At 52.7% G+C, this 22263-nt stretch overlaps 3 protein-coding genes across 6 annotated transcripts in view; 1 reads left to right on the top strand and 2 right to left on the bottom strand.

The window, feature by feature from the left end:
• Window positions 1-5362, bottom strand: part of AMFR (autocrine motility factor receptor) — a 61510-nt gene extending 56148 nt beyond the window's left edge. The window contains exons 1-2 of one of the 2 annotated variants that reach the window (XM_068166528.1): window positions 5051-5356; window positions 3516-3608 (exon numbers count right to left, since the gene is read on the bottom strand). In XM_068166528.1, coding sequence (XP_068022629.1) covers window positions 3516-3608; window positions 5051-5290 — 333 coding nt within the window. In that variant the 5' untranslated portion in view covers window positions 5291-5356. Of the gene's footprint in view, window positions 1-3515; window positions 3609-5050 lie in introns of both variants that reach the window. The other variant, XM_068166527.1, reaches the window with a different exon arrangement.
• A 3595-nt stretch (window positions 5363-8957) lies between these two features.
• On the bottom strand, window positions 8958-19452 carry NUDT21 (nudix hydrolase 21). Its single transcript, XM_068166517.1, has 7 exons — window positions 19223-19452; window positions 15719-15919; window positions 12848-12911; window positions 12081-12170; window positions 11359-11434; window positions 10587-10701; window positions 8958-9356 (listed from the first exon to the last, which is right to left on the bottom strand). The coding sequence occupies exons 1-7, from the start codon at window positions 19336-19338 to the stop codon at window positions 9335-9337; spliced, it is 684 nt and encodes a 227-aa protein (XP_068022618.1). The 5' UTR covers window positions 19339-19452; the 3' UTR covers window positions 8958-9334.
• Window positions 19453-19657: 205 nt separating this feature from the next.
• OGFOD1 (2-oxoglutarate and iron dependent oxygenase domain containing 1) overlaps window positions 19658-22263 on the top strand; it is a 29681-nt gene continuing 27075 nt past the window's right edge. For all 3 annotated transcript variants that reach the window (XR_010990852.1, XM_068166589.1, XM_068166590.1), the window contains exons 1-4: window positions 19658-19822; window positions 19909-20054; window positions 20148-20194; window positions 20963-21063. Coding sequence is in view for 2 of the 3 variants with exons in the window: in XM_068166589.1 (XP_068022690.1) it covers window positions 19666-19822; window positions 19909-20054; window positions 20148-20194; window positions 20963-21063 (451 nt within the window). In the remaining variant the exon portion in view is untranslated. The remainder of the gene's footprint in view (window positions 19823-19908; window positions 20055-20147; window positions 20195-20962; window positions 21064-22263) is intronic.

Here is a 22263-nt window from a genome sequence, read left to right on the forward strand (position 1 = left end):
TCAAGCAGCAGAGAGCAAGGCAGCTTGTTGGGGGGGGCGTAGAAAAAAAACCTGATAAATCAAAATGTTTTGTTAAAGAACACCAGGAGCTGAGTTAAGACAGGCCCAGAATTCCTTCAGGAGGCTCTTAGATATTAACCACCAGCTCACCTGTACATGAGGACTGTACTCCCACTGCCCAAGCACAAAGGGATCCACACCGCTCCAGTTTTCAGCAGGGCAGAGAACATCCTGGAAATGATCACTGACTAAAATTCCCCATCCTCATAGTCAAAACCCAGCCCAGAGCAGTTTGATGGGACCTTGGTTTAACTATGCTTTCTCCTGGAGGCTCTACAGGGTGTGAGTCAGAAACACAAGAAGCTTTGAGACGCAGCTGGTTATTAATGAAGCTTTATGTGCCTCAGCTCTGCACATCACAAATGATCATGGCCTGATTTCCTCTTCAAGAACTTTCTCAATACATGAACACCCTTCACTGCTATCACATTTACAGAGAGCAACTTGAGGCATTTGCCTCTTTTCCTCCTCAGAAAACCCACCATCCAGACACTGTTCAAATTGCAGCTGCTGCTGCTTTTATCTTCTGCACCATCCTGGTTTTAAACAGCTTTATACAGTTCTTTTAATGATTTGTTTGCTGAGTGTTTAACAATCACAGAATCACACAATGGTAGGGGTTGGAAGGGACCTCTGGAGATCATCCAGTCCAACCCCCTTGCCAAGGCAACATCACCTAAAAAAGGTCACACAGGAACACATCCAGATGGGTTTTGAGCACCTCCAGAGCTGGAGGTTCCACCACCCCTCTGGGCAGCCTGCTCCAGCACCCTCAGAGTAAAGAAGTTCCTTCTCACGTTTACATGGAGCTTCCTATGCTCAAGTTTGTGCCCACTACCTCTTGTCCTGTCACTGGGCACCACTGAAAAAGGCCTGGCCCCATCCTCCTGACATCCACCTTTAAGTATTGGTAAGCATTGATGAGATCCCTCCCAATCTTCTCTCTCCAGACTAAAAAGCCTCAAGTCCCTCAGCCTTTCTTCATAGGATATTCCAGTCCACTATCATCTTTGTAGCCCTTTGCTGTACTCCCTCAAGTAGTTCCCTGTCCTTCTTGAACTGGGGAGTCCAGAACCAGACCCACTACTCCAGATGAGGCCTCTCTAGGGCAGAGGAGTAGGATAACCTCACTCAACCTGAAATATTTTCACTTATCCCAGAAACAGGACTAAATAGCCCAAGTTTTCAGCCCTGCTTATCTCCCTTCTCTCTGCATATGCCTGCCTCTTACATCTAAGGTAATGTTATGGGTTGAAGAACCAAAGAGGCTCTGAAATCCTCCAGAAGTACCAGACAGTACAAGGAGGCAGACACAGGAAAAGTGTAACCTTTGTTATTCCACTCCCAGAATCCTGTACCCCTATATAAACAGCCACAGTTGTCTGTTCTGCCTCTTTTCTCCCTCCCCTTGCTCCCAGCAGCCTGGGCCATCATCTCTTCTTTGGTATTTTGGGGGAAGTTTTCAGCCTTGAGCAGCTTGGCTCATTTTTGCCGCACAACTCAGGCCTGGTAGGGCAGGGGGGAAGCAGGGAGACAAGGGGGGGTGGCATTGAGGCATGGTGTTTGGCATGGTTGGGGGAAAGGTTTTGGAAGGTGTCAGCCTAGTGAGATTTTGGGGGGCAGAACCAAACAACAGGTTGGAGAGAAGTGGGCCAAGGCTGAATATCACAGAACCACAGAAACATTCAGGTTGGAAGAGACCCTCAGGATCACCCAGTCCAACCCAGAGCCCTACTCTACGAGGGTCACCCCTAAACCATAGCCCCAAGCACCACATCCAAACCACCTTTAGACACAGCCAGGGTTGGGGACTCCACCACCTCCCTGGGCAGCACATTCCAGTGCCTGACCTCTCTTTCTGTGAAAAAAAACTTTACTAATGTATGTTCTAAACCTACCCAGTGGCAGCTTGAGGCCATTCCCTCTTGTTCTGTCACTACCTGGGAGAAGAGACCAGCACCAACCTCTCCACAGTCTCCTTTCAGGTAGTTGTAGACAGCAAAAAGGTCTCCCCTCAGCCTACTCTGTTTCAAACTGAACAGCCTCAGCTCCTTCAGTGACTCTTCATAAGATTTGTTCTCCAGGCCCCTCACAGCTTCTTTGCCCTGCTCTGCCCTGGCTCCAGCACCTCCACATCTCTCTTGTATTGAGGTGCCCACTCCAGGTGAGACCTCACTAGAGCTGAGTACCACGGGGCAATCCCCTCCCTGCTCCTGCTGCACACAGCATTTCTAATCCAAGTCAGGATGCCACCAGCTTATGAATTTGTGTACTCTGTATTTCTCTATATATTTGTGAAGAGTATTTCCATTTAAACTTTGTCATTCTGTGGAGCATTTCTATTTGACTCCTTTGGTGGGGTGGTGTAAAACAGCTTTCTGTCTGCTCAACCCAAGGCAGGCAGATAAACCCTCCACACAACATACAAGGATGGAAAGCACTTCTCCAACAGTTGAGGCACAAAATGAGGTGCAGGAGGGAGCTGAGCCTGCTGGAGCTGGTAACTTAATTATGAAACACAGGGGAGAAATGCCCCCAGGTGGGACTGAATGGAGAAGAACACACACAAGTGCTCTGAAATGAGGTGCACTTCTAAGTCATCTTGATAAAAGTTCAGTGAGGAAAGCAAGATTTTCAAGCTGACCACAAAATATAATAGGAACAGCAAGAAAGAGAAGTTCCTTTCAGAGGTGAACTGGAAGCTTGGGGTTGTGGCTATGTTAGCTAAGCAAATGTTACCATTTCACTTCATGTTGTTCCCAAACTGGCTTTTCTTGTGTACTTGCAGCAATTCCATCTGGAAAAGCACAGCAGCCCCACACCAAGAAAACAATGGAACAGGACAATGCAGCCAGCAGGTTGAGGGAGGTGATTCTCCCCCTCTACTCCACTCTGGTGAAACCCCACCAGGAGTACTGTGTCCAGTTCTGGAGTCCCTAGTACAAGAAGGATATGGAGGCGCTGGAACGTGTCCAGAGAAGGGCCAGAAATATTAGCAGAGGGCTGGAGCTGCTCTCCTGTGAGGACAGACTGAGAGAGTTGGGGTTGTTCAGTCTGGAGAAGAGAAGGCTCTGAGGAGACCTAATTGTGGTGTCCCAGTATCAGAAGGGGGCTACAAGAAAGCTGGAAAGGCATTTTGGTTTTGGGTGTTGGGTAGTGATAGGACTGGGGGGATGGAGCAAAACTAGAAGTGGGTAGATTCAGATTGGATATGAGGAAGAAGTTGTTCCCCATGAGGGTGGTGAGACACTGGCACAGGTTGCCCAGGGAAGTGGTGGAGTCCCCATCCCTGGAGGTTTTGAAGGCCAGGCTGGGTGTGGCTGTGAGCAACCTGCTGTAGTGTGAGGTGTCCCTGCCCATGGCAGGGGGTTGGAACTGGCTGATCCTTGAGGTCTCTTCTAACCCTAACAATTGTATGACTCTACAACACGCAGGGCAAGGCCTCGCTGCCGTACCTGCCGCTCGATGACACGCAGGGGACCAAACACCATGCACTGGATGAGCTTAGCCACCAGCATCAGAAAGCAGCAGGCAGTGTTCACCAGCACCTGGAAAGAAAGCAAGCAGTCAGCAACGAATACTTTTGCCCTATTTAGCAGAGGGGCAGGGGAGAGAAGGGGAATGAAGGTGCCTAACAAAACCTCCCATTGTTCACAGGTCACTATTAATTGCCTCTTTTTTTCTCTTGGTGAAATTTAAGCCTGGTCTCTTCCAAGCTGGTTAAGTCACTTGACTTTTTTTTTTGGCCAGTTTGATACACCAAGTAGATCCCAGCACACCAACCCAGCTCTTCACAGCTCATTCTTTTGTGCAGATTAGCCAATTTTAGCACAGAGGCTGAAACTCATTTTGAGGAGATGTGCACTTGTGTTAAAACCTACAGCAGAAGAGAAATCTCCAGTTTGGAGGAAGAGGCTTCAGACGTTGCCTCCAAACATGCTGATCAGCACTCAGCCCTCTGGAAGAACTGCTCAAGTCCTTCGGGGCAAACTGCTTTAAAGCACAGGAGCAGGGAGCAGAGTACACAGGCCTGATAAAACTGCTTCTCACATATGGCAGAACACTTGCAGTTAACTTTTGACCGACATGGAGCGCTAAAAGGGGAAGGTGGGGACGGTGAAGCAGCCGCACGGTGTGGTTTCTAAAGGGACTGACTTTCCACAGGCTGCCTGTGTTTGGTATGTCAAAGATCAGCTTCTCAGCCAAGAGAGCACCTTGTAAAGCAGATGTGCAATCACCTTTGACAGGCATTATGCAAAACGCAACAGGAGGAGTCAGCAACAAAACCAAGTGAGCCAAGATCCACATCCTATTGCAAAGTTTAGGTTTAAAGAGCTACAGAAAACGTCTCCTCCGTTAGCTGTGTTTTTTGGTCTCAAATGGTGAGAGGGCTTCCTCTCATCTGCAGGGCTTTAGATTATATATTTTTTTAAAAGAAGGAGCAGGTACAGTGTGGCCTCGGACCCCTGAGAGCCTCCTGGAAAGCTTCCTGGCCGAGCAGCACAGCAGCGCTTCCAGCAGCGCCGCCGCAGCACCCACCGGGGACCCAAGAGATAACCCCTCCAACACCTGCACTCCAACACCCCCTGGACAGCGGGGCACCCTCAGGGACACGCAGGACAAGCCTCTCGCTGCACTTTCGGCTCTCTTGGCTTTACCTCACTCAACCCCGGAGGCGAAGGGCAGGCAGGGACTGCGGCAGCGGCCCGGGGCGGGCTAGGGGAGCACCGCCGGGCCGGAGCGGGCAGCCGGCCCGCGGAGCCGCCCCTCTTCCCTCGGCTCTCTGAGAACCGCTCTCAAACAACAACACCGACCCCCCCCCCCTCCGCCCCAAGCCCAGCGGGGAGCCCGGGGAGGCCCGGCCGCCTTCCCCCCGCCGCGGGCACAGGCCGCGCAGAGCGGCCCCGACTCCGCCGCAGGCCGCGGGAGCGCCGCAGGCCGCTCCGCCGAGCCCCGCCGCCGGCCCGGCCCCGCCCGGCCCGCCGCTCACCCAGACGCAGAGGCTGTCGGAGAGGAGATAGTAGGCGAGGTCTACGGCCCGCGGCCCGCCGTGGCGCGGGGTGGCGGCCGGCTCGGTGCCTTCCGCCGCGCCGTCCGGCTGGGCGGCGCCGGGCTCCTGGCTGAGGGTGCAGTAGGCGCTGAGGCCGGTGCCCAGCAGGGCCAGGGCGCTGAGCGCCGTGTAGGTGCGCAGGCTGGGCCAGGGGAAGCGCTCCAGGAAGAGCAGCGGCATGGCGGAGCCCTCGCCGCGGCCTCGGCCCGCCGCGCTGCCCCGGCTCTCTGCGGCCTAAGCGCCCGCCCCGCCGCCGCCGCCGCCCCTCCCCGGGGCCGGCCCAGCCAACGGCCCCAACCCCCCCACCCCCCCCGCTGAGTCACGGCCGGGGCGGCGCTTCCCGCCCGCCCCTTCCGCCCGACCCCGAGGAGCGGAGGCTCGGAGCGCCGCAGCCTGCCCGGGGCCGCGCAGCCGAAAGCGGCAGCGGAGGGAAAGCGGCGAGGTGCTGCTGCGGCAGCCCCCGGATCCACGGGCACGGAACCAGGCGAGGAGGCAGGGAGCGGGCACTGCCCTCCCGCCCTTCCACAGGCAGCTTGACGTGCGCTTGCCACAAAACTTCTTTCAGCACCAAGGAGCGGAGGATGAAGTTGCTTGTTCTCGGTGGCGTCTGCCCTCCCTCCCTGATGAAAAATCTCTTCTGCCCTACACTCCCCCGCTAGCTTTACTTGCTCCACCTGGCAGTTGTCCCAGCATCCATACATTTTACTAACTGTATGGGAAAGTGCAGACACAGCCAACAGTCCTACTGCTGTAGTTTCTACTGTTTCCAATACTTCTTCCAGTCCCTCCACGAAAGAAGGCTCCAGGGTGACCTCCCCCAAAAAGGCAGGCTACCAGAAAGCTAGGGAGGGACTGTATCAGGCACTGTTATGACAGGAAAATGGGTGATGGGAGGGGTTAAAACTGTAAGAGGGTAGATTCAGGTTGGATGTAAGGAAGAAATTCTTCACTGTGAGAGTGGTGAGATACTGACCTAGGTTGCCCAAAGGGTGGTAGATGCCCCATCCCTGGATCCATTCCAAGTCAGATTGTTTGGGGCCCTGAGCAACCTGCTTCAGTTGCAGACATCCCTGCTGACTGCAGGGAGGTGGGACTAGATGGGCATTATAAAGACCCTTCCAACTCAAACCATTCCATGATTCTATGATCCCTAATTTCCAGTATCCATCCCATACTGCACAGCTTCAATCTCACTGGAGCACCAAGCTGACCCAGATGTTCTCTATGTGGCTGACCAATACAGCTGGCACCAGAACCAAGCACTTCAGCATGCTTCAGCTCCCCTGGCAGCACACACTCATGAGGACAAGGCACACACAACAGTGCAGCTTCTGATCACAGGCAGAACTGGGAAGCAAGTCCTGGAAAACAAAACTCTGAAATGCTGAAGGCATTTCAGAAGATGACACATCCAGCTGGAACTGATGTTTAGCCAAGGATGTACACAGCACTGGCTAGGCCACACCTTGAGTCCTGTGTCCAGTTCTGGGCCACTCAGTTTAGAGAGGATGTTGAGATGCTGGAAGGTGTCCAGAGAAGGGCAACAAAGCTGGGGAGGGGTCTGGAGCACAGCCCTGTGAGGAGAGGCTGAGGGAGCTGGGGTTGCTTAGCCTGGAGAAGAGGAGGCTCAGGGGAGACCTTCTTGCTCTCTACAACTACCTGAAGGGAGGTTGTAGCCAGGAAGGGGTTGGTCTCTTCTCCCAGGCAACCAGCACCAGAACAAGAGGACACAGTCTCAAGCTGTGCCAGGGGAGGTTTAGGCTGGAGGTGGGGAAGAAGTTCTTCCCAGAAAGAGAGATTGGCCATGGGGATGTGCTGCCCAGGGAGGTGGTGGAATCACCATCCCTGGAGGTGTTTAGGAAGAGACTGGCTGGGGTGCTTGGGGCCATGGTTTAGTTGATTAGATGGTGTTGGCTGATAGGGTGGACTCAATGATCTCAAAGGTCTTTTCCAACCTGGTTAATTCTATTCTACAAGAAAACAAATCAAGGGGGTTGTTTACTATCTGCATGAGACTGCAGTGTCCAGGAGAAAGAGCAGCAATGTGGGGATGCCTTGCAGGGTAACTCCAAACACTGCTCTACCACAGCAGCTTCAGGATAATGTGGAAGCACAGCCACATGGCACTGGCAACACATTTCAACATCACCCAAATTCCATCCTGTAGCTATAAAAACATACCAAAATAATTTCACTTTCCACATTTTAACTGGGCCTCAAGGCCAGCCCAACAGAATTTGCTGGGTTATTTTCTTGAAGGGACACAGAGGGGAGAACATAGACATCACACCTCTGTCAAGCCCTGTACGAACAGGAATGCTTCCAGAGCAGTGCTGGTGAGCTTTGTCTGTCTGCCTGTGAAGACAGAAAAGCTTTTTCCACTTAAATATGAGGAGAAACTTGTTTGGTGTGAGGGTGCTGGAGGCCTGGAGCAGGCTGCCCAGAGAGATTGTGGAGTCTCCTTCTCTGGAAAGGCTCCAAAGCCACCTAGGTATTATGAGCCTGGGGAAACTGCTGTGGGTGCCTCTGCTTAAGCAGGGGGGGTTGTACTGGGACCTCCAGAGGTCCCTTCCAACCCCCACCCTGCTGGGATTCTGTGATCTAGGTATTCATACTCACTCAAAGCATCCAGTCTGTTCTCTTCAGACACAAAATTATACTGCACCTACTTATCCTGTTTCATTTCTCCCTCAGACTAATTGCTGCTCAGGGATGAAGATCAGAGCATCTAAAGGGTCCCTGAATCGGTTAGGTTCTCCTCTTGTTTCTGTATTGGCAAAGGGCCCCCCATGGCAAAAAAGGCAAAGGGGCCCCCCATGGCAAAAAAGGCAAAGGGGCCCCCCATGGCAAAAAAGGCAAAGGGGGCCCCCATGGCAAAAAAGGCAAAGGGGGCCCCCATGGCAAAAAAGGCAAAGGGGGCCCCCATGGCAAAAAAGGCAAAGGGGGCCCCCATGGCAAAAAAGGCAAAGGGGCCCCCCATGGCAAAAAAGGCAAAGGGGCCCCCCATGGCAAAAAAGGCAAAGGGGCCCCCCATGGCAAAAAAGGCAAAGGGGCCCCCCATGGCAAAAAAGGCAAAGGGGCCCCCCATGGCAAAAAAGGCAAAGGGGCCCCCCATGGCAAAAAAGGCAAAGGGGCCCCCCATGGCAAAAAAGGCAAAGGGGGCCCCCCATGGCAAAAAAGGCAAAGGGGGCCCCCCATGGCAAAAAAGGCAAAGGGGGCCCCCATGGAAAAAAGGCAAAGGGGGCCCCCATGGAAAAAAGGCAAAGGGGGCCCCCATGGAAAAAAGGCAAAGGGGGCCCCCATGGAAAAAAGGCAAAGGGGGCCCCCATGGAAAAAAGGCAAAGGGGGCCCCCATGGAAAAAAGGCAAAGGGGGCCCCCATGGAAAAAAGGCAAAGGGGGCCCCCATGGAAAAAAGGCAAAGGGGGCCCCCATGGAAAAAAGGCAAAGGGGTCATGGCTGCAAATTACTCCTGGGGAGATTTCAGCTGGACTCCAGAAGAAAATTTTCCCCCCATGAAAACAGTCAGGACACTGGAGTCATCTCCCAGGGGAAGCAGTGGATTGGGCAGTTTTAAGACTCAACTTCCCAGGGTGCTGTGCCAGCTCATTTCAACTCCACTGTTACCTAGAAAGGTTGGACCAGATGAACCTTGGGGGGCAGAGGGGGGGGGGGGGGTCCCTTCCCACCTGGCATTCTGTGACTCCATCTATTCCTGAAGGAAAGTAACAAAGGTTAAAATACACACCTGGTAGCAGGAGACAACCAAAGTTAAAAAGCAACCACCCCCCACAAAAAAGAAGAAGTCTCAAAAACCCCCAAACAACAAAAGAAGAGCAAAATACCAAAGAGGGTCTTAACCATTTTGTTTAATGTTGTACAAAAAAAAATAACCCCAACCCCAAAACAAATAAACCTGCTGAGTATTACAATGAACAACCAAAAAGTGATTCCAACACTGACACCATGCTGCCAGCCTGCTACCTAAAACCAGCTCAGATTTCACTTCTCTGGTCAATACAAGAGGGGGGAAAAAAAAGCAAGTTTAGTGGGCTTCAGGAAAAGAATGACAACCAGAATGAAAGAGAAAGAAAACAAACCAACCAACCAACCAAAAACCATCATCAAATCCTTGTGTCACACTTCAGTTCTTTTCCTCTGCAGGTTTAAAGCTGTGCTCACAGAGACGGCTTCTTCTGTCCCACTCTCCAGGCTGGGCAGGAAATTCAGTTGTAAATGAAGTTGAACCTAAAATTGAAAGGAGTATTAGTGAGGGATTGCCAGTCCCTAAGTGATGGTTTTGGAGTGATGAAGTTTTTTTGGGGGGGTTCTCTCTAACAGATGAAAATTGTTTGGGTTTTTTGTTTCAGTAAGATGACCAAGTGGCCAAAGAGTTCCAGCAAGAGTCCTGGGCTCTGACACAGGCAAACACCAGGATCTTACCTGTAACACAACAGGCTGCCTAACAGCCAGCATTCTGTAGGCACTCAGGAGAAAGAATCTGGAGTCTTGAGACCAGGGGAGGAGGAAGCTCCCACAAGGGAGGGGGGTTGGACTCGGTGATCTCCAGAGGTCCCTTCCAATCCCTAACATCCTAAGTGCCAAAACTGGGACTAGATAGAGGGAAAAACCCATCAGGATACAAGCCTGTTATGGGCAGTACCAGAGGTGACATTCTGCTAGCAGGTATTTCCTCAAAGAGGGTGGAGGACTGAACTATATCCCCAAGTTACAGCTGACAGGCTGTGGAATGCCTGTAACAGGAACCAGTGGGACCAATGAGCTCTGGAGACCCGAGGTACAAGATAAGAGGATGATTCTCAGGTAACAAAGCCAAAGAGTGTGGACATTGGGAAAAGGAGGGAAAAACATACCGCTGTCCCTGCAGGTACTTGTGGGATAAAGATGCTGCAGGTTGTAAGCTGTACCAGAGAGACTCTAAAGAACCTACCACAAAGCTCTGATTAACTGCACACCTAACACTGCTGCAGACACACATCTTGGCTCTGACTTTCACACTGTCCTCAACACTGACAAAGCAGCTGTTCCTTACCCTGTGCACAGCTTCATACTTTCACACTGTACTCCACACTGACAAAGAAGCTGTTCCTTACCCTGTGCACAGCTTCATCCTCACCACTTTTCCCATCCTCCTTTGACAGGAAGGTAAGATACAGGAACTTCTAGATACAACTTTAGTGCTACCAAGTTGCAACCAGTGCCTTTAAATTCTCCATCGCATCTTAGAATCACAGAATCATTCAGGTTGCAAAAGACCTCTAAGATCATCAAGCCCAACCTTCTACCCAAGGCTAGCCCATGTCCCCAAGTGCCACATCTGCTCCTCTTTTGAACACAACCATCTTGGACTGAGGTTGGCTCTGAGCCCTTTGGGACAGCTGCGACCTTTCCAGGTTGGTTTCTGCAGTGTTCTGGTGTCCCCCAGGCATTAGAAATCCAAAGAAATCATCAATATACCTGCTCAAAAGTTGAGGAAGGCTGGAAATGATGGGGCCATATCCTGGGGCATTGTCATAGAGCTCAAACAAGGGTGCAGCCACCAGCTTGTAGTTTTTGGGAACTGCAAACAGAGCTAAAAACCAAAGCAGAGCAATACCAATAAACACCAAAACAAAACCCAAGAAGAATTAAGAAAATTATGAGAGAATTAAGAAGAAAAGCCAAGGTTATGCCTGCCCTCCCAAACCTCCAAACAAGATCACTACATATAGCAGTAAGGTAGGTTTATTCCTGTTCTGGCTCAGAAAAGGCCGAGGGGCAATGGATATGAACTCCAGCACAGGAGGTTCCACCTCAAATTGAGGAGGAACTTCTTGACTGTGAGGGTCACAGAGCACTGGAGCAGGCTGCCCAGAGAGGCTGTGGAGTCTCCTTCTCTGGAGACATTCAAGCCCTGCCTGGATGTGTTCCTGTGTGACCTGTGCTGGATTCTAAGTTCCTGCTCTGCCAGGGAGCTTGGACTGGGATCATGTCCAGAGGTCCCTTCCAAGCCCTAACATCCTGTGACCAGCGTGGGGCTCACATGCTGCAGGAGCAGGAATGAGCATTTCCCGGCAACTCATGTCCAAAGGATCACCTTGCCTCATCCCAAAACTGATACAAATGCTACAAAAAGCATTTAACTTTCTAGCAATCAACTAGAAAAGCCTTCAAGCACATGAACAGCAACTGGCCTGACACTTCTTCCCAGGAAATACAACAGGAAGCTTGGTTGCAAACAAGTACTCACCCTTTTCTTGAAGCTGCACCAAGAAAAGCTTTTTGTGCTCTTTGGGTTTTGTAATGTGAGCTGGGATATAAGGATACTGGAAGGGAAAAAAAACCAAAACAACAAGGACAACAAAAAATGGCTTGGTCAGAGCTCTTGAAAACACAATGCAATCTTAAGTGCTCCTCTGTAACTGAGGGAGCACTGTGCAAGCCTCCCCTGTGGCACATAGTGGTGTCTCATGGCATCAAAGCACTCAGGGAAACTGCTGGCCCAGCTGTTGACAGGATCTGGAGGCACCAATACTCATGGCCAGTTAAAACAACCCAAACAGACAGAAATGCTAACAGCAAACTGAGTATGCCCAGTGGCAAAGTGTTTAGAAAGAGAGGAGGGAAACTGTTTTCTTCACAGGGCATCTGCTCCACGTGCAGCAGCACAGGAGAGTCCATTGTGGCTGCAACAGGGATTGAAATGATGCTGGCTGGCTCAGCACAGGACTGGGAGTGATGACACCCAGTGCTTTCTCATCCCATCAGGAGATCACACACAGGACTTTCCAGGGCAAAAAAACCACCAAGTTTGTACTTTCTCCTCAGTCACAGAAAAGAAGTGAAAAGCTAAAAACCAGAGAGCCTAATTCCTTGTGCAGCTCTTGCTCAAAAAGCCCAACTGGGAGGTTGAAGGCTTTGAGAACAATCAATTCTTGACCAAAGAAGATGAAAGTTGAGATGGGTACTCACCTGTGGAGGTTCAAAGTTTGGTCTCCACCAGTTACCAATGCAGTCATCAATGACCCAGTCTTGCTGAACACCATCCTGACGCCCCAGTATCTACCAAACAGCCAGGTACAGTCAGAACTCCAACCACTCTGAGTCAATCTATTTTAGACAGCATATACTGGAAGGGTGAAGACTTGCTGTATTAAGGGTCTGATGGGAGTTCAGAACTGCTCTGGAACAGCTTTTCCTAGAATTTCAGAGCATTTTTGTATCAAGGGACATTACTAAGCAAAAGCCTCCCCTGACAAGACAAGGACACAGTTGAAAGCATTTCAAACCTCATGCTGCATTCAGCTGAACTGAGGTCTTGTCAGAGCAGTGAGGAGAAGGAAAGGCATTAAGCCACCTGCAGAAGTAGGTTTAGCTGACTTGGAGAGCAAGGAAAGTTGACTGGTGCCTTGGGAAGACTATCTCAAAGGCAAGTCCTCATCAGTTTTCTCCACAGCATATCTTATTTCCCATCTGCACCCTCCCTTGCCAGAAGTCAAGCCAAAAAGCAAAGCTGCAAAAGGACACAGGGCTTGAGCAGCAGGGAGGGAGCGGGCAGCTACCAGACCACTCTATCACAGTCCTGATGGAGATAAACAAAAGCTCATTGTTTTCTTTGTTAGCTACCTGAGAACAGCACAACACAGCCACTCAGCAGAAGCTGTTCTCTAAAGCTTTGAGTTGTTAACTCTAAAACAGCCCCACATGCCAGCATCCCAAGGCCACAAAAGAAACAAGACCTCTGTCATCAAGCGTTTGAGCCCTTCCACCTCATCTTCTCCTGGATTGAGTTCACCACCAGGTCTGTGGAAACAAGCAAAGATGAAAACTGAAGTTAGGTTTTTGCTGTCGTTTACTGACTTCCACGGCTAAGGTCGGATGTGCTGCCAGGCAGAGATGGGACAAAGTCACTCAGTTAACAAGTTCCAACTCTACCTGTGCTCAATTTAAACACAGCAGTTGAGCTCTCAGCCAAACTGAGCCTCAAAGGGCTGCTGTATGGCCCTTAAAAAATAATGATTACATGAAACAGGGCAGCTTCAGCAGCGTGAAGTATAACACTACACAGGATATGAAGCAGGACATCTAAAAGCTGAGTTTTAACTACATAAAAGCACCAGAAGCTAAAAAGAAAAAGACCTGTAAAAATTGACTGTAGAATCAGAGAATCAATCAGGTTGGAAAAGACCTCAGAAATCATCAAGTCCAACCTATTACCTAACACCTCATAACAACTAAACCATGACTGTATTTATTCTTAGCTCCAAAGCAGATCCACTGAAGCAAAAAGGAAGCAGAAAAATAGAAGGGATTGTAGTGACAGGAAGAGGGGCAGTGGCTTTGAGCTGGAAGAGGGGAGATTGAGATTGGAGATGAGAAAGAAATGGTTGGCAGTGAGGGTGAGGAGACACTGGAAGAGGTTTGCTCAGGGAGGTTGTGGCTGCCCCCTCCCTGGAGGTGTTCAAGGCCAGGTTGGATGAGGCCTTGAGCAAGCTGGGCTGGTGGGAGGTGTTCCTGCCCACGGCAGTGGGTTTGGAACTAGATGATCCTTAAGGTCCCTCCCAAACTAAACCATTCTATGACTCTATGAAAATAAAACTCAGGTGGGGAACTATCCTGCATTTGATGCCAGATTAACTAAAACAAAAACCAAACCACTAACCCCACATTTTCATCTTTAAGGACTTTTGAGTCTCTTGTGTCCACAAACATCTCCCAAAATCAAGACATAAAAACCCCAAAGGCAGGGATAGGAAGTCTGTTTTCACACACACAACTGAGAGCAAACAATGTGTGCTAAAAACATCAGAGCAGGAATACAAACAGGATAATGTTTAAAACAGAAACCAGGCAACTCCACCAGCACTACAACCACATGATCCAAACACTCCAATTTCACCCTGGCAATAATCTATGAGATGAACTGAAGCATCCTCCTCAAATTCAGTTGTCTGCCTTTCTTCTGTCAGCTCACCCAGGACTCTGTGAGCAGGCAGCATTCTGATCTTACTGGGCTCCAGTGCTTCAGCTCCACTTTACCATTTGTGCCCACAGCATGAAGAGATGTAAGCAGAACAGCTCTCACAAGGGAAGCACAACACACAGCTAATGAGTTTTAAACAGCATCTTGGAACCATAGAATACTTTAGGTTAGAAGGGACCTTAAAGATCATCTAGTTCCAACCCTCTTACCTCAATGATGCACCATAGCTAAGATCTCCAGTCAGTTCCAAACTAAGTCACCTCACTCATAGAATCCTAAGAACCATGGAATGGTTTGGGTTGAAAGGGACTTCAATGCTCATGTAGTCCAAACCCCTGCAGTCAGCAGGGACATCCCCAACTAGAGCAGAGTGTTCAGAGCCCCAAAGAACCTGACCTGCAATGGTTCCAGGGATGGGGCATCTATCACCTCCCTGGGCAACCTGGGCCAGGGTCTCACCACCCACCACACAAAAAGCATTGTTCTTTCTCTCTAGCCTGAATCTCCCTGTTTTAGTTTAAACCATCACCCCTTGTCATGAGCAGAGGCAGAAAAACACACCTGATAGTCTGGGCAAACTTGGGGGGTCTTGCTAAGTCTTGGAAAGAAATGAATCATCTTTAAACCCATATCCTGTTTTAAACAGGCAGAGGTTAGTCTCTTCTCCCAGGCAGCCAGCACCAGAACAAGAGGACACAGTCTCAGGCTGCGCCAGGGGAAGTTCAGGCTGGAGGTCAGGAGGAAGTTTTACACAGAGAGAGTGATTGCCCATTGGAATGGGCTGCCTGGGGAGGTGGTGGAGTCACCATCACTGTAGGTGTTCAGGAGGAGACTTGACAGGGTGCTTGGTGCCATGGGTTAGTTGATTAGGTGGTGTTGGATGATAGGTTGGACGCGATGATCTTGAAGGTCTCTTCCAACCTGGTTTATTCTATTCTATTCTATTCTATCAAGAGAAGTGTGGCCAGCAGGTCAAGGGAGGTGATTTTCCCCCCCTCTACCCTGGTGAGACCCCACCTGGATCACTGTGTCTAGTTCTGGAGACCCTATTAAAAGAAAGATCTGAAGGGCTGGGAGGTGTCCAAGGGTGGGCCAGGAGCATGAGCAGAGGGATGGAGCTGCTCTGCTGTGAGGACAGACTGAGGGAGTTGGGGCTGTTCAGTCTGGAGAAGAGAAGGCTCTGAGGAGACCTTCTTGTGGCCTTACAGTATCTGAAGGGGGCTACAAGAAAGCTGGGGAGGGACTTTCTAGGGTGTCAGGGAGTGATAGGACTGGGGGGGATGGATTCAAGGTAGAGGAGGGGAGATTTAGATTAGACATTAGGAAGAAGTTGTTCCCCATGAGGGTGGTGAGAGACTGGCACAGGTTGCCCAGGGAGGTGGTGGAAGCCTCATGCCTGAAGGTTTTGAAGGCCAGGCTGGATGTGGCTCTGGGCAACTCGTTCTAGTGTGAGGTGTCCCTGCCCCTCCAGGGGGGTTGGAACTGGCTGAGCCTTGAGGTCCCTTCCAGCCCTGACACTTCTGTGGAAACCTCTCCCGGCCAGCTGCCACACCTCAACCTCTAGGCCTCACGTCTAGCAGTCTGTGCCAACAAAGCTCTAGTTAGCTTCAGGAAACAAGAGCCTTACAGCTTGAAGAAAGTGGTGCCCAGCTGCAGCAGCAGCACGTGGGGCAGCCTGTGCTCGTGGACAATCAGCACCCCTTCCACCGTCCGCCTCATGCCGATCTTGTCGAACTCCTCCCTCATGCGCTGGAAGCGGGCTGCCACCGAGCTGTCCTTCTCATAGAGGGGCTCCTTTGTGCCAAAGGTGTAGTTGGTCAAAGGATACCTATAAAGTGAGGGGAGGAAAGTTAGGTCCCAATGAGAAACCCGGGTTGTGAATTGCTATGACGCGGCGCCCACCCTCAGCGCGGCCTCCCGAGCGCGGCAGAAGGGAAAGGCGCCCGGGGGGGCTAGGAGCTGCTCATGGGACTCACAGAACAGCTTGGGTTGGAAGGAACCTGAAAGATCATCCAGCTCCAAACCCCTGCCATGGGCAAGCACACCTTCCACTAGACCTTGTTTATGAGGCCCCAGAAGTCCTGCACCAGCAGGCAGCCTCCCCCAGAGCCCTAACCCAGCAGGCCACCCCCTCCGCCCAAGCCCTACCCCAGCTGGCAGGCCACCCCCCCAAAGCCCTGCTGATACTGTGGTGCTGGCTCAAGGAAAGGAACCCAGAACCACCACCAGCAACTTATTCAGCAACCACACCTCTTTGATCTCCACATCACAGAGACAAGGCAGCTGAAGGGCTCAATGGAGATGGGAATGAAACAGGAGAGAAAAGCTCTGGGAGGAAGGGAGCTGCAGGGAGCTGCAGGGAGCTGCAGGGAGCTGCAGGGAGCTGCAGGGAGCTGCAGGGAGCTGCAGGGAGCTGCAGGGAGCTGCAGGGAGCTGCAGGGAGCTGCAGGGAGCTGCAGGGAGCTGCAGGGAGCTGCAGGGAGCTGCAGGGAGCTGCAGGGAGCTGCAGGGAGCTGCAGGGAGCTGCAGGGAGCTGCAGGGAGCTGCAGGGAGCTGCAGGGAGCTGCAGGGAGCTGCAGGGAGCTGCAGGGAGCTGCAGGGAGCTGCAGGGAGCTGCAGGGAGCTGCAGGGAGCTGCAGGGAGCTGCAGGGAGCTGCAGGGAGCTGCAGGGAGCTGCAGGGAGCTGCAGGGAGCTGCAGGGAGCTGCAGGGAGCTGCAGGGAGCTGCAGGGAGCTGCAGGGAGCTGCAGGGAGCTGCAGGGAGCTGCAGGGAGCTGCAGGGAGCTGCAGGGAGCTGCAGGGAGCTGCAGGGAGCTGCAGGGAGCTGCAGGGAGCTGCAGGGAGCTGCAGGGAGCTGCAGGGAGCTGCAGGGAGCTGCAGGGAGCTGCAGGGAGCTGCAGGGAGCTGCAGGGAGCTGCAGGGAGCTGCAGGGAGCTGCAGGGAGCTGCAGGGAGCTGCAGGGAGCTGCAGGGAGCTGCAGGGCTCTTCAGCAGAAGAAATGAAATACCAGAGATCTAAACTACTAGAAGTGGTTGTTTTGAAGTGGGAAATCGGACATCTGGGTCACAGAAGAGGAACAATGCTGAGTGCCTAAGTGCAGGGCCTGGAGAAAGATCGAAGTTTGAGCAGGGCTAAGTGCTGGGCACCTGAATCCTCTCATGGCAGAACACTAAGAGGTTTAGCTAGGTGGGAGGGACTGAAAAAAAAGCCAGAAAAGAAGTGAAAGCTTAGGTAAGAAATCAGTCAGTCCTAGAGAGCACAGAGGGCAACAGGAAAATGCACAATAAAATCCAGGCAACACAGAAGTCTGATAGCAGGAGGCCTGGAGGGAGCACAGGACTAGCTGGCCAGGTGAAAAAGGGAGAAGAACACAGGTTGTGGGCAGAGCAGTAAGGAGCTATCCCTGTGGCTTTCTGGACTTGCAGCACACAGCAGCTGATTGAACAGAAGGAATGACTGACTTCATGGGGAATGAGCTCCTGCAGATGAATCTCAGCAGCCATTCTTTGCCCAGTATTCCATCACAGAATTGTTTTGGTTGGAACAGATCTTTGAGAAGCTCAAAGCCAACCCTTAACCCAGACCTGCCAGGTCCCCACCAAGCCGTGGCCCTCAGCACAACAGCTCCATGGCTTTTAAAGACTTCCAGGAATGGGAACTCCACCACTACCTTAGGCTGCCTGTTCCAGGCCTTAATGTTCCTCATATCCAAACTAAACCTTCCCTGGGGCAATTTGAGGCCCTTTCCTCTTGTCCTGTCCCTTGTTCCCTGAGAGAAGAGACCAACCCCCACCCAGGTCCAACTTCCTTTCAGGGAGCTGTAGAGAGCAATGAGGTCCTCCTTCAACCTCCTTTTCTCCAGCTCAAACAACCTCAGTTCCCTCAGCTGCTCTTCACAAGACTCAGAGTCTAAATCAAGATATCAAACTTAAGTTGTATGCACACTTCTCCTCCTCCCCACCCCCTAGATTCCCCACTTTTTACAGGGAGGGGATCACAACCAGCTGCAGTAGTTGCAGCCCTCTCTCCTGTACACAAGAGAGCCCAAACAAGCAGCTTCCCAACTGCAGGTTTATTTATCAACAAGCTTCCCTACTTTTGCTGACAGCTCAGATCCACCCACACCTCTCCTTCCACTCACTTCCAGTTTTAGCTCCACAGAGAGCTGCACTACACTAACCCACACTTTGCTAAGGTGGGCACATCCAAGCTCTGAAAAACAGAGCTGCCTTGCACAATAAATAATGATAACACAGCTTCCTGCTGAGTCTTTCCTTCACAAATGCCCTAAAAATATTCCAGTCTCTGCAGTTTGTCTTTGAACTTCCCCAAGACTCTTTCTGTGAATAAATTCAGCTAGACCAAGACAATCCACATCAGTCTGTGATCAATTGCTGGTATGGAACACTGACTGCCCCAGCTAACATCCTGCTGTCTCTACCACTTGACAAATCCACTCAGCACAGAAGACATCCACCAGAGCCCACTGGAAGCTGAAGTTTTGTGGCTTCTCGTCTGAAGGAAAAAATATCCATTGGTAAATAGACTTCACCTACAACAGAAGATTTCTTTTGCATTTCAATTACAATGCCCACACCAGAAGCCAGCAAACACCCTGCACACCTCACCACATCCCACTGCCTCTACAGGGTGAGCCCACGGCCCACCCAGGCCTGTTTCTGTGTCTCCAGGGGGAGGTGCCCAGGAAAGCACACAGGAGAGAAGCGCAGGTGATGTTTTCGCCTCCTCTCAACACCACCTGCGTTACCGGGGGTTCATCCCGAGTCAGAAGCTGCTTCTACACGCTAAAGCACCCACACTAAACGCCCCCACCCCGTTCCCCGAGGGCTGCCAAGCTCCCAGCACCCACAACACGGTGCCCTGCGGTGGGTCACAGCTTCACAACGCGCCCTGGTAGAGGGGCCCAGACCCCTCGCCGGCAACCGGGCTCTCCCGCCGCTCTCCCCTCAACCCCGCGGCCGGCGAGGGCCTGAAGCCCCGGCTGACTCTACTGAGGGAAAGCCTCCCGCAGGCTGCCCGAGGTCGGCACAGTGGCTCCTGACCGAGCGGGGAAGGCTCGCTAGCGGGACGGGATGGGGGCAGGGCCCGGGCAGGCCCGAGGCGGCGCTCACAGGTTAATGGTCCTCTCCAGCGTGAGCGGCTTCGTCTGCTGGATGTACTTGTTCCCGAACTGGTTCACCCCGCGGGGCCAGCCGGTCTGCGAACGGTTGGGCGGCACTACAGACATGGCGGCGCGGCGGGAGGCGGCAAGGGAGTGCTCAGTGCCCAGCGGCGGGAACCGCGTCCGCCATCAACCTCCCCGCCAGGCCGCACACTCTCGGCGCGGCGCCGTGCCGGAACCGCCCACAGCGCTTCCGGCGCGACCATCGAGAGGAGCCGCTCTGCCACCCAGGAGAGTGGGACGCCCTCTCATTGGCCCTTTTTGGCCGCGCTCCGCCCTCTCTCCTCTCACTCATTCGTCAGTGGAGGAGGGTTCCGCCTCCTTGCGCGATCCGATTGGCGTGGTGGATGGCGCTGGGGCCGCTGGGAGCTGTAGGCAGAGCGGAAGGCGGCTATGGGCGCTAAGCGGCGTGGGGTATCGGCGGCGCCGGCAGCGGGGAAGAAACGCGGGAAGCGGGACGTTTGCGCTGAGCTCTGCGCTGCTCTCAGCGACCCGGCGCTGAAGGAGCGGGCGACGGAGGCCTGGGAGCGCGGGGAGTCGCTGCACCATGGTACGGCCCGGCCAAGCTCCCATCCCCTGGCCCATGCGGCGGCGATCAGACACCTTCTCCGCTCACCGGCGGCGTTTCCCTTGCAGAGGCGGCGGTGGTGGAACCGGCCCCGTTCCGGCACGGCGTCATCCCCGGCTTCCTGGCAGAACCGGCCTTCGCGGAGGCGCTGCGCGATGAGCTGCTGGGACTTGACTTCCGCAGGCGGCAGAACGACCTCCTCTCCCTGCAGCAGGTGGGCCCCGGGCTGGGCCGAGCCGGGCCGGGCCGGGCCGGGTCACGTCACGTCGTCCTAACCTTTGTTCCACTTTTCCATGGGCCGCCGCAGTCCGAGGACCTCGGGGCAAGGTCGGAGCCCCACATCGCCGCGCTGAGGTAAAGCGCCGCTTTGGGGCTTGCACTGCGCCGGGTCTGCCTTTCGGGGAGGGGAAAAACTCTGGTGGCTCCGCGGGGAGGGCGAGGACTCCGGGATGGACTGGGCCTTCTGTCACGGTGGCCAAGCCAGGAAAGACTGCACCTCTTCGGTGCAGGTCGTGGCACTGACGCCTGTTAAGAGTTTTGCTCCGATCTGATTCAGCCCTGGAGCATCTGTCACTTCTGGACTGTGTGAGCCGTTCCCCTCCCAGCTGCCTCACACTTGCTGCTGGTCATTGCCAGCCGTGTTGTGAACACTGGCATGCTTTCCTAGCCAGCTCCTGGGTGGTTCTGGCATCAGCACAGGTAACTGTTTACATAGCTGGGAGGCAATGAATTTGAGATCATCAAGTCCAACCTATCACCCAACACCATCTAATCAAGTCAACCATGGCAACAAGCACCCCAGCCAGTCTCTTCCCAAACACCTCCAATGATGGTGACTCCACCACCTCCCTGGGCAGCCCATTCCAATGGGCAACCTCTCTTTCTATGAAGAACTTCTTCCTAACATCCAGCTTAAACCTCCCCTGGCACAGCTTGAGACTGTGTCCTCTTGTTCTGGTGCTGGGTGCCTGGGAGAGGAGACCAACCCCCACCTGGCTACAACCTCCCTTCAGGGAGTTGGAGAGAGCAAGAAGGTCTCCCCTGAGCCTCCTCTTCTCCAGAGGCTTTGGTGATAATGTGACATCACAGACAAAGACACTTACCTTGTGTTTGTCTTCCCAGGCATGCCCTGTGTGAGGAATTCCGAGCATGGCTTTCTGCTGTGACCCAGATCGAGCTGGAGCCCACTCTTGACATCTCCTGTGCTAAATATGAATATACTGGTCAGTCTGTTAGAATCACTTTTGTGGGGAAAGACTTTTAAGATCATCAAACCCAACCATCATTTAACTCTACTAGGGCCACTATTACACCTTAGAATCATAGAATCAACAAGGTTGGAAAAGACCTCAGAGATCAAGTCCAACCTGTCACCCAACACCTCATGGCTACTAAACCATGGCACCAAGTGCCACATCCAATCCCCTCTTGAACACCTCCAGGGATGGGGACTCCACCACCTCCCTGGGCAGCACATCCCAATGGCCAATCTCTCTTTCTGGGAAGAACTTTCTCCTCACCTTGAGCCTAACCTTCTCCTTGAGCACCATATCTAGACTTGCTTTTGAACAGCTCCAGGGATGGGGATTCAGTCACTTCCCCAAGCAGCCTGCTCCAGTCTTTGAGAACCCTTTGGGTAGAGAATTTTTACCTAATATCCAACCTAAACCTCCCCTGGTGCAATCTGATGCCATTTCCTCTTGTTCTATCAGTTGTGACATGTGAGAAGAGACCAACCCCCCACCTCTCTACCATCTCCTTTCAGGGAGCTGTAGAGAACAATCCTTTCCCTCAAGTTTCTATAGGTGGGTAGGGAACAATATGCCTACAGAATACCCACCACAGCCCCTTCCTGGTTTCAGAGGGTTCTAGATGCTATGGGCAGTCTCAGAAAATGAAGTCCCAAGTATGAAACAGCTGTTGCTGTGGTCATGTCACTGATGGTTTTAATTGGGCCTAGTGTTGCAAGCTCCCAGCTTTGGGGAGAAGTGCAGCCCATGTTTGTGTGCCTGCTTCCATGCAAAAGGGTGACCTGTTCAGCTTCCTAATGCCACAGCTGAGCTGGTGAAGCCTGATGCTAAATTGCCACCTTGGTGAGGCCAGGTCACCACTGTTCAGTGAGTAGATTCAGATTGGATGTTAGGAAGAAGTTCTTGCCCAGGAGGGTGGTGAGACACTGGCACAGGTTGCCCAGGGAGGTGGTGGAAGCCTCATCCCTGGAGGTTTTTAAGCCAGCTCTGGGCAACCTGCTGTAGTGTGAGGTGTCCCTGCCCATGGCAGGGGGGTTGGAACTGGCTGAGCCTTGAGGTCCCTTCCAGCCCTGACAATTCCATGATTCTATGATCCCTGCCCTGGTCCTGCTGGCCACCCTACTGCTGATCCAGGCCTTGGATGCTGTTGGCCTCGGCCACCTGAGCACACTT

Source organism: Melanerpes formicivorus, unplaced genomic scaffold (genome assembly GCF_026170545.1).
Source record: "Melanerpes formicivorus ecotype bairdi unplaced genomic scaffold, bMelFor1.0.p_v2 SCAF_102, whole genome shotgun sequence".
Lineage (NCBI taxonomy): Eukaryota > Metazoa > Chordata > Aves > Piciformes > Picidae > Melanerpes > Melanerpes formicivorus.